General features: G+C 43.6%; 1 protein-coding gene across 1 annotated transcript in view; it reads left to right on the top strand.

The window, feature by feature from the left end:
* Positions 1-18891, top strand: part of LOC126204156 (uncharacterized) — a 1030415-nt gene that overhangs the window by 350925 nt on the left and 660599 nt on the right. The window contains exon 5 of the mRNA XM_049938564.1: positions 928-1091. Coding sequence (XP_049794521.1) covers positions 928-1091 — 164 coding nt within the window. The remainder of the gene's footprint in view (positions 1-927; positions 1092-18891) is intronic.

Below are 18891 nucleotides of genomic sequence, written 5' to 3'. Positions count from 1 at the left end.
TGACATGGCGCCTCTAACCGCGTGACCATTCCGCGCGGCGCAGCAACTCTAGTTAGGGCTCAGTATTTTAATGATGGCCAATTCCTCTTAAAAGAATTCGTACATCGTGCATCCAGTATACTACAGAGAAGAAACACTGAAATGAAAACAGCCACCGGGGACGCTAAACAAAATCGGCAGTCACAGGACAGTATAACAGGATTACTTGGTCAAGGGATTTTGCATATCATCCTCTGAAATATGTTGGTGGGCAGTTTCAGAAAAATGACCACGTTACGTTTGTGTCGCGGTCGTAGTTATACTCCCAGCACTCGAGCATGGTGAAATCATTTGAAATACCCTGGCTTAGCCACATAATTTCCAGTGCTATCGCACTTAGGCAGGCCTTTTCAAATAGGTACAAGCAGTCAAATAACTCAGCGGATGGCGATTTCTGTAATGTTCAAAATGCTGTTCAGATGTTGAAAACTGATCTATGACCGAATTTCATGTTGTCCAATATCACCCACGTCTTCGAGTACTAGATCGTCGACTATTCGTTATTCGTCATTCTGACTTGTTTGACCACCCTGGAGGCGTCTGTGTCACCGAGCCACGTACGATGGTGTATTTGTAAAGAAACCTTTCACCAACTCAGCATAGACAGTTGCAAAGTTGTCCCCCTTCAAATGCAGAAAACTAATCACAATCCGATTCTCTACTTTATCAATAGACAGCATCAATTTGTCTTGGTTGTTTTAGTAGCATGCTGTATAACTACAAGGCAGTTATTTGAAAGTGTATGAGGACTGTAACACTGTATCTGCAAATAAATAACAATTAATTGACGTAACGTTTCTGAGTTGATAATAGAAACTTTATGATTACGCGTCGAGGTTTTGGGGGAATGCGGCTACCTGACAGTGTCTGTGTTCTTTGCTTGTGCAGGTTACCTGGAGCAGGGCCTGATGGTATACGACTCCAAGAAGCTGGCGGGCCACTACCTGCGTTCGAGGGCCTTCCTGCTCGACCTGAGCGCGCTGCTGCCGTTAGACCTGCTCCAGATCAACCTGGGCACCAACCCCATCCTCAGGTTTCCAAGGTTTCTCAAGGTAAGACGCCATGGCAGCTAGGACTATACTACGTGTCGTACAGGGGCTTTCGAGCACCTACTACGATGGCCTAACTGGACAGATTACTTACTCTTCGTCTCCAGGTGATGACTTCAACTATTGGAATAATAATTCAGGATGGCAGAACTTTTGTTTTACGAATAACGGCATACCTAGGGGCTGTCTGGAAAAGGAGTGTAACAGCTGCAGTATTAAAGCAACCTACTTGTGTATCACCATCTTAACAACAAGGTATTTAGTTCAGAGGTTGCGGAATACTTTAACAGTCTGTCGCCGCCTACATTCGGAAAACCTTCAGCATTGTTTGCCTCTCAATGTTATCACAGTATCGGGTAGTGGTTACAGTGCCTTTCAGTAGGTCTGATCATTAAGAGAGAATATTTCTGAGGGTGGACCAGGGCGAAAGGAAAGGGAAGGAAATATTGATTCAGCCTCATCGGGACTTTATGTGGAATCATCGGGGACGAGTCAAAATTCTTGCCGGACCGGGACTCAAACCTGAGATCTCCTGCTAACTATGCAGTTGCATTAACTACAGCACCACTTGGATACAGCTTATTGCAAATAAGCGGACTACGTCGATACGCCCCTCGGCCGACCCACATTCCCACATAGTAACACGTGTCCACCAACCTCGTCCATGTCCTCTATACCAACCTATTTTAGATTCCCGTTGGAGTTCGAACGAAATCTGTATCCGCACGCGATTTCACTCGTCGCCACAGATTCCGCATAAAGTCCCGAGGCAGCTGATATCAATACCTTCTTCCCTTTCCTTTCCTTTCTTCCTAACCCACCCTCAATTTACATAACATTTATCACGCCCGCGGATTTCGCATGGTGTCATTCATATAATAGATAATGTTTCACCTTATTACAAGAATACAACTGCAAAGTTGCAGCAGACTATGATAAGAGTTGTCTCGCAATTCTCGTATGTCTGTTAAAATTTACATTCACGTGATATGAAGGGCTTATTTCAATAGTGGTACAAGTCCACTTTTGTTCATTTTGAGATACAGCGTCCTAAAGTTAAATGAGCTCTGAAAAATCTGCAGTTGAGACACCACAAATATTAAAGCATATGGCTTCTTGCTAGAGATGAACCTCTCTTTCTGTTTGTTTGGATCATTAATTTCAGAAGCATTATAGCAGATAAGTGGAGGTAATGGACTTGTACCACTATTAAAATAAACCCTTCATATGTAGAAATTCGCTGTACAGTGACGGGACGAGGTACTTGCTACTTATATGTGCGATTTTCCATCCTACCCCAGTCACATATAGAGGAAGGAAAAAATTACTGTCTGTGTGACTCTGTAGGTGATCCAATGTCTCCTATCTCATTCTTTTGAGCCCCACGACAAATATACGATGGTGATAGGGTAACCGTCGAACAGCCTTCCCAGATACTGATCTGCTAAATCAAATGGTTCAAATGGCTCTAGGAACTATGGGACTTAACATCAGAGGTCATCAGTCCCCTATACTTGGACCTACTTAAACCTAAGGACAACACACACATCCATGCCCGAGGCAGGATTCGAACCTGCGACCGTAGAATGCTGATCTAAGTTTACTCAACAGGCTTTTCTACAAAAAACCTCGTGTTTCTTCCAAAGACTCCCATTTCAGTTCCATCGTTGTCTCTTTTACACTTTCTTACGGGCTGGATCAACATGTTATGATCCTGGTCGCTTACCTCTGGATACGTTCGACGTCCGTTGTCATGCCTACGTGACAAGGGAATCAAACACTGGAGCAGTACTCTGTTTTGCGGCATCGGTCGCTGGCATGCCACATCAGGCAGTCAAGGTGTATGCGGGCCAGCCACCTGTGTGATTTAGCTTCTTGACGCTTCAATAATGCTGGTATAGCACCGCAACCGCACTGTTCCGCTGGAGCAGTGGACCAGATTCCTACGTGCTGTAGCATAAAGCACTGTTTCACAGCCTGCCACAGAGCATGTATTAAGATGGTCCCTTAAGTTCGTAGCAGTTTTGTTTTGTATGTTAGTATTCCAGTTGCTATGGATTTATTTATCGATTGCCATTTTTTATTTGTAGTTAACTGTTACTGTTTGATTCTACATATGAACTGTGGACGCTAGAAAGTGGAGTGCCAAGTGGAGCACTCGGAACATTTCCATCATGTTCTTGTGTTTGAGTTCAGTAGAGGGATGGCTGGAGCAGAGGCAACCAGAAACATTTGCGCCATGCATAGGGATGATTCAATTGCACAGAAAACGGTAAAAATGGTTTTCTTGTTTTAAAGAGTGTCGTTTTGACATTAGTGAGTCTCCACGTTCAGGAAGGCCTTCAGGTTTGGATGAGGATCGTTCAAACGTACTAATGCACAATGGTCCACGTAAGTGTACTGGAGAACAGCCAGATGTGATTAACTGTGATCAGTACATCATCGTGCGTCATTTGCATGCAATAAGGAAGTTTAAAAAATTATGTGTACCGCATGCTCTAAGCCAAAATCACAAAAATCAGCGGCTGGCTATAAGTGCATCTCTGCTTGCTCATCATAAATTTTCTCGTGGACAACACCGACCATCCATCCATTCCTATGCTGTATCGTTATTGGTGGTAAGATATTGTCTCTTTAAGCTAAAATGAGGAAATGAAAGGAATGTTTGAGCCCAAGCAAAGCAGCAACTCCCAGTACAAAGACTTGCGTACTTTCTCCAAAGGTAGTGTCGCGCATCTGGTGGAACAACAACGGTGTGGTGTGTTACAAATTGTTTCCCCGAGGTCTAACGACTACTGACGTTTATTGTCAACAACTGAGACGCCTTGCAGAGGCAGTCTAAGAGCAACGATCAGGAAGACAGCTTGAAGTGATGCTACTCCACGATAACGCCCGCCCTCGTTCTACTATACTGACAAAAAGCGCTATTCAGGAGAGGGGTTGGGGAATCATTCCGCACTCATCTTACTCATAGCTTGTTGCGATCCCAGAATTTCACCTTTTCTGCTCTCTTTTCGAGTAGTCTTCAGGTTATTTCCTTTCCAGATAAAAAAGGAACTCCGAACATGGCTGGACGAGTACTTCACCTCAAAACCACATGATTTCTACAGTAGCGGAATCGAAAACTTACCCCAGTGTTGGCAGACTGTTGTAAACCGTAAAGTAGAATGCATTATTGATGACATAACTCTCTGTTACGTGTATATTGTGGTTTATTAAACTTTAGGAAAAACGCTACAAACTAATGCAACAGCCCAATATGTAAGCCTCCAGCTGGTCGGTTCATTCCACTTCCCTCGCGCATTCATCAGGAAAACTCTGTGCACCTGTTACCAGTTAGACGTATACCCGAGTCTCTTCAGCTTTATTCGCAACCAAAAACATGTAGGTGAAAGCCATCAGCTGGACATGGTGGTTCCAGGCTTCTAACTGGTACCACCGAGACATCTCTCAATAGATGCCATCGCCTGAACTCCAGCCAATCTTCGAGAGTCCTGGGCTCCGGTCGGAGTGTATACCAACTACCTTGGGTCACGAGAAGAGAACGCCTGACTAGCCGAAAACGTTGCGTGCGATGGAGGAGACGACCCTCTTGTGTTAGCGAGCCTGTCGGCACCCCAGTCGCTCGTATGCTTTTCAGCACCCCACTGCGTCAGCAGACTCACTGACTGCCGGTAGCCACCGTTAGCACATTTTAATGAGCCAACATTCGTGACTCCGCTCTCGCCAATGCACTGATAGATCCATTTAGCCCCCCCCCCCCCCACCTACGCACACCCACACGCACACACACACACACACACACACACACACACAGGCCATCCTGTAGCAATGGTGTGTGCGTAGCAGACAACACGAACACTCTACCATCACCTCGACAATTATTGACAGCAACGTTTCTCGTATGACGTCTTTCACATAACGTCTTTGATATGACGTCTTTTATACAACAAAAGATGCACTGCACTTTCACAGAATCCTTCCAGCAAGGCCGAGCGGTTCTAGGTGCTTCAGTATGGATCCGCGCGACAGCTACGGTCGCAGGTTCGAATCCTGCCTCGGGCATAGATGTCTGTGATGTCCTTAGGTTAGTTAGGTTTACGTAGTTCTAAGTTCTAGAGGACTGATGACCTCAGATGTTAAGTCCCATATTGCTCAGAGCCATTTGAACCTTCCAGAAAATCTAAATTTTCAATTTGCTGTATCTTCTATTGATTTAACGTATTATCCTCATTTCACATCGCTTCTTAGTATTACCCCAAAATAATACAGGATGTGACATTTCCCAGATGTTAGCCACTAATCTTCTCGACGGATACTATCTATATCATTTCCTGCACTAATCCAAATTTAAAGAGATTTCCACTCATTATACCGAATAGATATCTTATCGACATTTCAGACAGCAATAGAGATACTTCTGTACAGAACAGCATCATCAGCCAACAATGTGGTAGTCCTGGTTACTGCCAACAACAGATGTCCTATTAAGCTTCCTTGGGAACATTCACAGTCTAATATAACGAATTAGTTTCTATTATTCAAAACTTCATTGTTTAATCGTTTATCTGTGAAGATACTTTTCGTGAATTTATTTTGGTTGTTAGTCGGCGATACAGCACAGATCCGTCATACTTTCGGAATGACTGCCACAATATTTTGGAGAGCAACCGTGGCGCCACCCTCAAGCATAAACTCTGAAATGAAGAATACACTATTCGACAGAATCCTTCCAATCGTACAGAGGGAGACGGAGCCGTACCAATGCGAATTTCTCCCCGGGATGTCAACTATAGATCAAAAATTCACCTTAAGATTAATCCTGGAAAAAACAAAAGAATTTCATATGCCTCATCTCTTTATAGATTTCAAAGCAGCGTATGATAGCATAAATAGAGAGCAGTTACATCAAGCTCTAGATCAACTGGGAAACTCGAGCAAGTTGGTACGGCTTGTGAGAATGACAATGAGCGAAAAACAAGGTAGTGTAAGAAAAGGAGCAATGATGTCCAATACACTACTGGCCATTAAAATTGCTACACCAGGAAGATGACGTGCTACAGATGCGAAATTTAACCGACAGGAAGAAAATGCAGTGATATGCAAATGATTAGCTTTTCAGAGCATTCACACAAGGCTGGCGCCGGTGCCGACACCAACAACGTGATGACATGAGGAAAGTTTCCAACCGATTTCTCATACACAAACAACAGCTGACCAGCGTTGCCTGGTGAAACGTTGTTGTGATGCCTCGTGTAAGGAGGGGAAATGCGTACCATCACGTTTCCGACTTTTATAAAGGTCGGATTGTAGCCTATCGCGATTGCGGTTTATCGTATCGCGACATTGCTGCTCGCGTTGGTCGAGATCCAATGACTGTTAGCAGAATACGAAATCGGTGGCTTCAGGAGGGTAATACGGAACGCCGTGCTGGATCCCAACGGCCTCGTATCACTAGCAGTCGAGATGACAAGCGTCTTATCCACATGGCTGTAACGGATCGTGCAGCCACGTCTCGATCCCTAAGTCAACAGATGCGGACGTTTGCAAGACAACAACCATCTGCACGAACAGTTCGACGACGTTTGCAGCAGCATGGACTATCAGCTCGGAGACCATGGCTGCGGTTAACCTTGACGCTGCATCACAGACAGGAGCGCATGCCACGGTGTGCTCAGTGACGAACCTGGATGCACGAATGGCAAAACGTCATTTTTTCGGATGAATCCATGTTCTGTTTACAGCATCATGATGGTCGCATCCTTGTTTGGCGACATCGCGGTGAACGTACATTGGAAGCGCGTATTCGTCATCGCCATACTGGCGTATCACCCGGCGTGATGGTATGGGGTGCCATTGGTTACACGTCTCGCTCACAGATTGTTCGCATTGACGGCACTTTGAACAGGGGACGTTACATTTCAGATGTATTACGTCCAGTGGCTCTCCCCTTCATTCGATCCCTAAGAAACCGTACATTTCAACGGGATAATGCACGACCGCATGTTGCAGGTCCTGTATGGGCCTTTCTGGACACAGAAAAAGTTCGACTGCTGCCCTGGCCAACACATTCTCCAGATCTCTCACCAACTGAAAACGTCTGATAAATGGTGGCCGATCAACTGGCTCGTCACAATACGCCAGTCACTACTCTTGATGAACTGTGGTATCGTGTTGAAGCTGCATGAGAAGCTGTGTCTGTACACGCTAGCCAAGCTCTGTTGGACTCAATGCCCAGGCGTATCAAGGCCGTTATTACGGCAAGAGGTTGTTCTTCTGGGTACTGATTTCTCAGGATCTATGCACCCAAATCGCGTGAAAATGTAATCACATGTCAGTTCTAGTATAATAGATTTGTCCAATGAATACCCGTTTATCATCTGCATTTCTTCTTAGTGTAGCAATTTTAATGGCCAGTAGTGTACAATAAGTATTAAAAACGGAGTGCGACAAGGGGATTCATTGGTATGTCTTCTTTGTAATGCCGCCCCGGAGAATGTGATGAGAAACACAACGATGTGTGGGGAACGATCTTCCATGAAGCAGTGCAGATACCAGCCCACGCTGATGACATAGTAGCAAGAACCCAAAAAGCAATGGAAGAGACATTTACATCTCTGGAACAGGCTAATAGTAACTTGGGGTTAATTATTAATCAACAAGAAAACAAAATACGGCTGGAAAAGCACATAGAGGAAATATGCTACATGCGATAACAATGGGCAATTATACGTTTGAGAGAGTTGAACATTTCAAGTACCTGGGCTCGACAGCTACTCATCTAAATGATACCTCTTATGAAACTAAGCAGAGATTAATACCATCCAATAGAGTCTATTTTGCCCTAACAAGACATCTATCCTCAAGGCCCCTGACTCGTACCCCTAAATTATCTATCAATAAATCACTTATACGACCAGTGCTTACATATGCCTCTAAAACCTGGACATTAACAACTAAAGATATTGAAATACTGGATTCATTTTAAAGAAAGGTACTAAGACGAATTAACAGCCCAATCTGTGAAAGAGGAAGATGGAGGAGGAGATACAACCATGATTTGTATATCATATACAAAGACAGACCCATCAGAAGGACAGTGCAATCATCCAGACTGAGGTGCGCAGGACATGTGGCTCGCATGAATGATACAAATGTACCAAAAAGAATATTACAGGGAAAGCCAGGAGGGCAGAGAGGACGTGGTCGACCAAGAGCCAGATGGAAAGATTGAGTAATCGAAGATCTTAGGAAGATGGGCTATAGAAAATGGATAGTATTGGCATAGGACGGAGAGAAATGTAAGGAAATTGTTTAAGAGGCCATGGCTCATCATGAGCTGTAGATCCAAGAAAGAAGAAGAAGAAGACTGAGCGCAATGCTTGATTTGATGCTTTGTATGAGCTAGAATTGCTGTGGTAAAGAACTTAACTCGACCTTAGTTGTATTTTTGTAGACACGTGTTGAAATGGAAGCAGTCCACTCCACAAATGTCTCCTGCCTAATCTATACGGGAGATTGTAGCCGAACTGACCTACATTAGCAAGAGTGTGTTGGTTATAGAGTTCAGTAACAATGTGTTCAGTGCTTTGTTACGACGTATACGACGTAATAAATTATCGCATATGACTGATTTGCTTCAATCACTGCCGATACTTTACGACTACAAATAAAAAATTTGGAGGGCTACATCAGCATCGTCTATGTAATGAACACTAAGGCTACAGACCATAACAACACAGTAAACATATGGGCGTTACGGTTTCTGAAGCACCACTGCTATTTCGACATTCAAAAATGGCTCTGAGCACTATGGGACTTAACATCTGAGGTCATCAGTCCCCTAGACCTTAGAACTACTTAAACCTAACTAGCCTAAGGACATCACACGCATCCATGCCCGAGGCAGGATTCGAACCTGCGACCGTAGCGGTCTCGCGGTTCAAGACTGAAGCGCCTAGAACCGCTCGGCCACACCGGCCGGCTTTCGACATTCTCCCTTTAGTGGAAGTTGATATTCAAAAAAGAAAAAAAAACCGAAACAGAATGATGTAAAGTTAGGACGTTTGTATGATAATCAAATAAAAGGAAGAGAATTCGACGGTTATTATTAGTTAACAGTTTTATTGTGAAGATAAATGTCAATACGTATTGGAAAACTAAGCGCAGTTTTAAGGCATGATAAAGTTGTTACATTACAAGGGCGCGTGGGAAACGAGATGATTGGAAGACAAGTAAGCACATGCAAATGATACACCTGACTATTCAGTGGTAAGTGGCCGTTCACTAATATGGCAAATGACAACGGTGTTTAGTGCAATAGGTGCGTGATCGACTGTATCAATATATATTCAACAAAAAATAACAAAAAATTGAGAGTTTATATTTTGTTATGGTGTGAGATGTCGATTAGCACTTTCACAGCCACGTTGAGAGTAGGAGAATCGAGAATAACAGGCTGCTAATAAACTTGAAGAAAACGATGACGCAACACCAACAGTTAAATGAATCGAGGAACACACAAAAATAATGGTCCACGAGGATAAAACATTTTTTAAGAATAGAGTTCTGCTGGTACCAAATATTTATTTGGAATTCAGAAAGCAGTTTCTGACTTCATATATTTCGGACTTATGTGCAGAATAGTGATATGTCAAAAATAAAAATGAACAGTTGAAGACGAGAAAATAAAGAGATGTTAGAAAGAACCGAAAATTTGGAAAGTTGGGGTTCAGTCTTATGGGACCAAACTGCTGAGGTCATCGCTTCCTAAGCTTACACAGTTCTGTTGCTGGATTAACTTCATACCATCAGTAATGTTATTGCACATTACGATTTCAATCAGCCTCAGATCATTAATGTATTCATTCTCGTGGACATGATATGTCCACAAGATACTAATACTTCCAAAACTATGTTAAAAAATGGTTCAAATGGCTCTGAGCACTATGGGACTCAACTGCTGAGGTCATTAGTCCCCTAGAACTTAGAACTAGTTAAACCTAACTAACCTAAGGACATCACAAACATCCATGCCCGAGGCAGGATTCGAACCTGCGACCGTAGCGGTCTTGCGGTTCCAGACTGCAGCGCCTTTAACCGCACGGCCATTTCGGCCGGCAAAACTATGTTAATTCAGGGACGTTGGTTTGCTTAACAATGACAGCTTTTGATATTTTTTTAATGTGCCGCCGATGCAGGTGTATCAACGGAACACAATATGCTGGTCGTCGAAAGAACGGACCATCCCAACGCAGTCGCCGTGCCACTGTGGAGTGTGAGATCGTGTGAGTGGCTCCCTTCTTGCCTGCTGCGCCATGTGGCGGTCACTTACTACTGTAGTTGACCATGGCCGATCACCTCTTCTCCAACGGGCAACTTTGCCTCTGTTTCGGAACGCTCCCCAGGCACGTGAAACAATGCTATGAGCGGTACCACACTCCTGGTGTACAGTCCTAACACTTCGCCCTTCTTCCAGTTTCTCGAAGATTCTTCTTCGTGTGAAGTCATCCAAAAGTTGTCTCCGGACCATTCTGTAATATCACCGCCACTGGACCGTACCTGCTTCCTGATCGAGACACACTGTCTTTTCCCGTTTCTTCAATACCTCGTGTAAGGGGGCTAACCCCATTTGGACTTACAGTCAAGCTGATCTCACGCCATGTGAGGCAGAGCTTTCTGTGAACGACTCTGACAAATCTGGCAACACGCTCTTTCACTTTCATTCATTTTCATCCAGTTGTCAACACGTTGCCTTACTTTATCTGTCTCTTTAAGTTTTTCAGAGCAGTGTGTGTTTACTTTACCACGTCACATTCCGGAACGTCATCAGGCAGCATTCAGTCTAGCGGTGGATAGAGGTCAAAATGTTTAATACCTTCTACAGCCAACCTATAACATCCATAGTGTTGGGCAGAGTTTCGGTAGCCGCAATTTCCTTTCTCTTGTTATAGACTGTGGTATGGAGAGCCTTTCACGAGTATGTGTCTTCCAGAAATTAGCGACTCTTCCAGTGTGGTGCTTTGCCTCTGCATCCCACACGCGTGACTACACGTTTCGAGGCCGCCCGCGCCGCAACAGTGGACGTTTGCCAACCAACCGGTGCTAATCCCCAGAGAGAAAGGCGAAGGTCTGTAGCCTCGTCCCTGGTGTGTGAGTATGTGAGCGAGTCGCCCACTCTACGTAATGGCTGCCCTCTCTCTGGACAATGACCGCGATCACAAGAAGTCCTGTCGCTCGGTGCCGGCACTGCTGGCAGAACGGGCAGTTCCCGAGATACTTTAGCGACGTTACTGTAAGCACCTTTTACGAAGTTTCCTTTCCGGCGGAACAGCTCGTGGTGAAATTCCGCTACCAAGTAACGTCCGTCCTTTCGATTTCCTCGTATTTTCTGTAATAAATGGGAAACTACGGTAGTAAAAAACAGAAGCTTCGCACCTATGCCGTTACCGCGAAGAATTTAGAAGAATGTGAGACTCTTATTTACAGTCTATCCCCAAAACTTTAGATTTACACTGAGCTAACAAAAGTCACAAGATAGTGACATGCACATATACAGACGGTGGTAGTACTGAGTATGAAGAATGATGAGGTCCCATACTCCGAGGAGCGTAGGGGACGTTGTGGGAGACCCGCACCGCTGTACTAGGTAAGGTCCTAATGGAGGTGGTTTGCCATTCCATTCCTCCGACCGTAATGGGGATCAATGATGATGATGAAAACGACACAACAACACCCAGTCATCTCGAGGCAGGAAAAACCCCTGACCCCGCCGGGAATCGAAGCTGGGACCCGTGCGCGGGAAGCGAGAACGCTACCGCAAGACCACAAGCTGCGGGCAGTACTGAGTACAAAAGGTATAAAAGGACAATGAATTGGTGGAGCTGTCATTTGTATTCAAATTTACAATGTGATTATGGGAACATGAAGGAATTAACGGACTTTGAACACGTAATGGTAGCTGGAGCTAGACGCAGAGGACATTCCATCTCCTAAACCGTTAGGGAATTCAGTATTCCGAGATCCACAGTGCCAACAGTGTGTCGAGAATACAAAATTTCAGGCATTACTTTTCACCACGGAAAATGCAGTGTTCGACGGCCTTTAATTAAGGACCGACAGCAGCGGCGTTTGCGTAGAGTTGTCAGTGCTAACAGACAAGCAACACTGCTGGAACTAACTGCAGAAATCAATGTGCAACGTATGACGAACTTATTCGTTAGAATAGTGAGCCGAGATTTGGCGTTAATGGGCTATGGCAGTAGACGACTGACGCGAGTTTCTTTACTAACAGCACGGTATCGGCTGCAACAACTCTCCTACGCCCGTGACCTTATAGTTTGGACCTTAGACGACTGGAAAACCGTGGCCTGGTCAGATGAGTTCCAATTTCAGTTTATAAGAGTTAATGATAGGGTTCGACTGTGGCACAGACCCCACGAAGCCATAGATCCAAGGAGTCGACAATGCATGATGGAAGCTGGTGGTGGCTCCTAATCCTGGTGATATCCGCATTGTTTGCCACGTCTGGCGCTATAAGTGTCCAACTGATCCAACGATGTATTCAGTACTCATTGTTAGCAATTGTCTTTTCGGATTCGTGTATTATTCCTGATCAGCTTCTACCTTGTCTGGGATCTCAGGTCAGGTTTCTTTTTATCATACTTTGCATGCACTATGTTCAATTGTTGTTCAATGAATAGAGCGCAATGTAATGAGACACTGAACATGAAACACGAAACGTGTGTACAGCGATATTGACCAAGAGATATCTCCTGGCGAGTTTGGCCTCCTTATGCAAATTTTTGATTTGACGCCACTTCGGCGAGATCTCTTAGTATTTCCAAAAAGAAAAAAACAATTCTCCGTTACAGGAGGCTTCTTTACTAATGAAACATTGCCAGCAGTTGACGCAGCTTCAGATAACATTAGCCAATAAAATTTATTCTGTAGCTGGCAAGAAAACAGTTAATATCCACGTTTTCGGGTGCGCTGATAACGAAAGTGTTAATGAAAATGCGAGATTATCTCTTTTTTTCTAAAGTACGATTACGTTATTGCCTATATACGCTTATGCATGTATTTATCTTGGTATTATCCCTCGGAGGAAGGTCAGTGAAGGCGCAGCGGCTTTGCCTGGCATTTGTAGATTTACGCTGGTAATTCTCTGATTAATGTACACCAACAATCGGCTAACGTTGATGCACTCCACTTTCCCTGGTATCTCACTTCAATGTCCGAAATTTTCTGGTGGAAGCGTTCTCTGTGCTCGTCGGTTAAGGCACCACAGTTGTTCGCAAAGAAATGCAGATGGAAATCTAGGAAATTAACTTAAAGGATGTGTTTCAGGCCAGTCTACGGTAGCACTGAAGATTTGCTACAATATTCTTGTGGGTTTCTTCCCTCTCATTTCCTGGAAAGTTTGTTGGCACGTGAACAATGACATCCCAAGCTAACTTTTCATCATCTGTCAGGCTGGTGGTGAAATGCTCTTGTCTGTACAGTATGCATATCTGGGGATCGACGAAAATCCACCTTTTACATTCGCCTCACGAAGACGTGGGAATTTCTCGCGAAAACAGAAAAATGCTTCCCCCATTTTGTCCTTCCTCTTAACGAAATTTTCCATTGGGTCCAATTTTATATGAAGAGCAGGGAGAATTATGTTGTTGGATGCGACAAGGGCTTCGAGCATAGCATGATGAGATCCTGGTTCAGGTGATTGATGCTTTTTATAAAGAAATGATTTGGCGCGTCTATCCCAAAGGCATATCAAGCCACACAATCTGGCGTAGCCGTGTTGTAGCCCAAGTAATATGCCTATGACTTACAGATCCCCGGAAATCTGCCATTTAAACTTGCTCCGCAATAACAACGTTTTCATTTTATCACTTATTTCTTTCGTAAAAGGTTCATAAGTGATCGGTATCGATAATAACACGTTGCCATTGTGCAGTACCACACACTTTAGATTTAAATTTGGAGGAGTGGATGAAGAAACACTGTGCCCATAGCTGCCATTAGTCCCTACACATCGCAACAAAATACCAAGTTCTTTTGGCTTCCGCAAGATGGAAGGAATGGTATATGGCGATTACGTTACGCAGTCACATTTACGATCTCGACTACACTTTGAGGTGATTCCAAATCTCACGCTCGGTCATTAAGTTCACTGTCGAAGTACAATCTCTGCGTCTTACTAATATATGGCGTTACTAGCCTCCTTTGCGATTACGATGTATTTGGAAATTTGTCGTAAGGTCTTATGGGACCAAACTGCTGAGGTCATCGGTCCCCTAAGCTTACAGACTACTTAATCTAACTTAAACTAACTTGCGCCAAGAACGACACACACACCCATGCCCGAGGGAGGACTCGAACCTCCGGCGGGGAAAACCGCCAGGATCGCGACAAGACGCCCTTACACCGCGCGGCTACCCCGCGAGGCATTGAGATCTTCTAGCCTGCCCGCAAATGTAGCAAAAATTGTCAGCACTGTTGAGGCATTTGGGAGCCGTACTGAACTATAGGAATTACACTGAACATACACACTAACTACGCTTCAGTAACACGTTCTTCCAGTACACGAACAGAACACAGCTTGCAGACTGAAACTGCGCTTAAATGAAAAACGATCCGTTCTCCCTCCCTCTGCCCCTTCCCATTGTTGCTACGAGACCGGGCAATAAATGGCGACAAAATACACACAGATATTGTTGCCTAAAACTTCATCACTATGTCTGCCACCAGCGGGATTTCGAAGCCTATTGTAAGGTTTCTATAAAAAAGTTTGTATGTGAGAAAACTGAATGTATTGACTTAAAAACTTTCTTCTCATGCAACGTGTACTCTAAGCATCGTGTTTAACTGCTTAGCAAAACTGACCATTTTTTGGCCCTGTGATCCGTATATGAACAGTGTTGTGAAATAAAACTTTAAACTTCGTGAAATGCTAAATCTGAAATATAGAAAATCAGTCTAATTAATTGCCAAAACAAAATAATCGATCAATTGTGAGTTAAATGGAAACTACATAACGAAAACTCAGTAGCAAAGAACATTATGAAAGTTGCGTAACATGAAGTAAAAATGTTTATCTTGGAAGAACCGTATAAATAACTATTCTACTAGGAAAAAAATTAATTGTTAGAAATCACCAATGCCGTCCACTGAAAACTAATCTGCTCGCTAGCACGACACCTGACAGTCCCAACAACACATCGTTTGCTAAGAATGCAAGGCTAGACCCGTACAGAAATAATAGTGACACCTATTGCTCAGCATGCCATTTTGTATATGACGTACTGACGTTCCCGAAAGCGAATACAAATCAGCAGATGCAGCTAAAGGGAAATTCACAACTCACTACTAATTTCTTTCTTTTTGCTTGTCAGGAACAATCTGCGACTTCGTGTGGCTTAAGGTGCAATGAGCACTCTTCACAACTTTACTATGAATCATGGATGTGGGTTTTACTCTACACAAATGACAAATCAAGCTCTGATTATTAACAAAGGGACTGCACAACATAAGAAGACTCTAACAATTACAAAATTCTCTCATCACAAAAAAACTACAAGCAATACAACAAGCTGAGTTGTTAGTGACATAATGAAAAACAAGATCAAATTAACACTAAAGCTGAATGTCCTTAGTTATCCGAGGAACAAAGATTTCCTACAATTAATTGTTCTGACAACATTTCATTTTTACGCATGACTCCGTTGCTTTAAAATTCCTCCAAAATCTTCCCCATCAATATAAATAACGAGAAAGTAGACTATTATAAAAGAGTTTTCATCTCGACAAGAAAGTAATCCAGATAGCTTCTCCCAGATTCACAAGAAACAGCTCAGTAAAGGTCAATTACTTGCGATAGCCGCAAACACGAAAATCTTATAAGGGAGGGGGTTAACAATGAATGCTAATAAAATATAATTACAATGAAATGCACCCCCGCCCCATTAACTTGGAAACGATAGCTAACTTGAGTTTTTCATTGGCGTTTTCGTTACCAATTAACAAACATTTATTTCATCTCAGTTAAATTTTCACTGTTGGTTAGTGTGACCTGCAAACAACAAAAAAAGTTTTTGTGGCATGAGAAAACGCCTACCTATGTGCACGGGCTCAACCAAATTTTTACCTTTCTAAGCATAATTTTACTCACCTCGTCATTCTACGCCTTCCGTCGACTGCGTTTTCCGCTTTAACCTTACGTTACTGGGGCTTCCCATTATCTGACTAATACGGCTTTCGCTGTTTTAAGATGAGTACAATAATTTCTATACATCATCATTAGCTTAATCACGGTGACTGACGTTGCCACAGAGGTTCACATATTTTCATGTAACGAAAACATTTTTTTGTTATTACGTCCAGATAATCTGAAGATGAGCCAACCAGACAAAACGCGTCATTAGCAATAAATTATTTCGCAACAGAACCTCTTTCTATTTTCTTTTTGCAATAATCAGTTACTGTTGCTGAACCTGTCATGTACTAGAGTGATGTCTTTGACTAAGGTATGGCGGTGAATGCTTCAAGCATCTATCTCTTTACAGATGCAGGGATTTCTAATAACTTTGGACTGTCGTCATTTGGGCGTTCCTTTTTGAACCGTGAGTAGAACAGCTACAGCTTAAAATCGTTCAAATGGCTCTGAGCACTATGGGACTTAAATTCTGAGGTCATCAGTCGCCTAGAACTTACAACTACTTATACCTAAAACACCTAAAGACATCACACACATCCATGCCCGAGGCAGGATTCGAACCAGCGACCGTAGAGGTCGCGCTGTTCCAGACTGTAGCGCCTAGAACCGCTCTGCCAACTCGGCCGGTAGCTACAACTTCGACAGCAGTTTCATAATTATGTTACTAAACCACAGCGGTCTTTTGTATATAGGTGTTTTGTTGCTATTCTAGCGCTTATGAAACATACACATGCTAAAGCATCGAAACTCTTCAATTTATTTGGTCCTTTCTGTAAAAGATCTCGTTGACTAGCCACTTTTGCTGTGCTCCATTTTTATTAAATCCAGTTAATTATGAAATTTGCTTAATCTCCGTAGAAAAGAAATGAATTGTAAAAAAGTAGTTTTACAAAGTTCAGGGGGATTGAGGGCGGGCTTAGGGTGGGCGGGATGAAGCAGCTTTCACAGTTCTGTCGGAGTTGGAGAGTCACCTCGGTACGGCCCGGCCAAGAGCTGCTTTTGGAGATTAATCAGAAACCATTGAAAGCTAAAATACCCACACACCACACATAATTTCACAATTAGTGTAACTTCTGTAGTAGCGTTCGTTGAGCTGGCTGTATCTCGTAAACGTTTGCTGGACAAGTCGAAATTGTGAAGAATTTGCGACAGTGGGTCAAGGACTATACCTTTCACCTCATGCGGGAGCATGGGACGAAGGATGAGGCGAGACAGTGACTCAGGCACAAGACGATGCAGTCCACGCAGAATACGGCAGACCAGTATCGCTAGTTCCAGGGCGAAATAATTCTTTCTCGGAAACCTTCTACATGCGCATATGAAACGTTTTATTCAGAATCATCAACATTATCACTCCTCAAAGCATGTATCTTTAATACTGATTCACCTTTATATACAAAGTCGGTAAAAATCGCAACACCAAAATATAATCATTGTAGAGCACAGAAATTTCTGGAATTCATTTGTCGGAGTAACATATTTCAGTGATTAACAGTGCAAGATCACACGTAATTGTAAGCGCGACATAAGCAATCGCAAACGTGAATCGCTGGTACATTAATAACCGACGAAACCACGAGAATGTTGAATACAAGCGTGCAGACGTGCATACATTGTGTTAGTTTGCGGGATGGAATTCCATGTTTGTTGTATTTGATCGGTCAATACTGGGATGATGCTGTTTGTGAATGGCGCGGCAATTATCGTCCGATCATCTCCCATATGAGCTCGACTGGAGACGGATTTGGTGATCTAGCAGGCAGCACTATGCAGAGAATGATGGATTACACGGGCGGTATCTGGGCGAGCGTTATCCGTTAGAAAACACCTTCTGTAATGCAGTCATGAATGGGAACGTAACAGCTACGTTCACAAGACTGACGTACAAATTTGAGGGCTGAGTGCGCGGGAAACAGTTAGAGTGCTCCCTTGTGATACGAAATCGCACCCTCTTCCGTATGTCCAACTGCAAGTCCAGCGTGTCTACCACGCAGAGAGGTTGGTTGCAGGACCTCCTCAACTGGCCTCCTTCTAATCAACACACAGCCAACACTGACACCAAAGCAGAACCAGCTTTCATCAGAAAACACAACAGACCTCTAGCCTGCCCTCCAATGAGCTCTCGTCTGACACCACTCAAGTCGCAGATGGCGGTGGTTTGGGGTCAGTACAATGTACGCTACAGGGCGTCTAGCTCGGAGCTGTTCTTGAAGTAATCGATTTGTAACAGTTCTTTCTGTCACTGTGGTGCCAACTGCTGCTCAAGTTGCTGCTGCAGATGCAGTACGACGTACCAGAGCCTTATGCTGAAGGGCAGTCATGACTAATATCAACTCATGACCTCCCATTTCAAAGATAACTGGCGCTCCCGATCGTTGCAGCATGTATTTAAAGCAAGCGTGATTTGTATTCTCACAATGGCCCTACTAGCACCATTCTTATGCGATTGGCGCGAATCTTGAATAGACATCATCTTTCAAATGTAGAAACACACCCACCAACTTTGGTTCATATCGCTCAGCTCCTTCCTCGTATTGCGATTTTCTTGCCGTCTGTGTTTATTGGCCATTTATAGGTTTTGTTCTGTAA

The sequence above is a fragment of the Schistocerca nitens genome, chromosome 9, assembly GCF_023898315.1.
Source record: "Schistocerca nitens isolate TAMUIC-IGC-003100 chromosome 9, iqSchNite1.1, whole genome shotgun sequence".
Taxonomy (NCBI): Eukaryota; Metazoa; Arthropoda; class Insecta; order Orthoptera; family Acrididae; genus Schistocerca; species Schistocerca nitens.
Note: the sequence above shows the minus strand (reverse complement) of the source record. Positions and strands in the feature narration are given on the sequence as shown.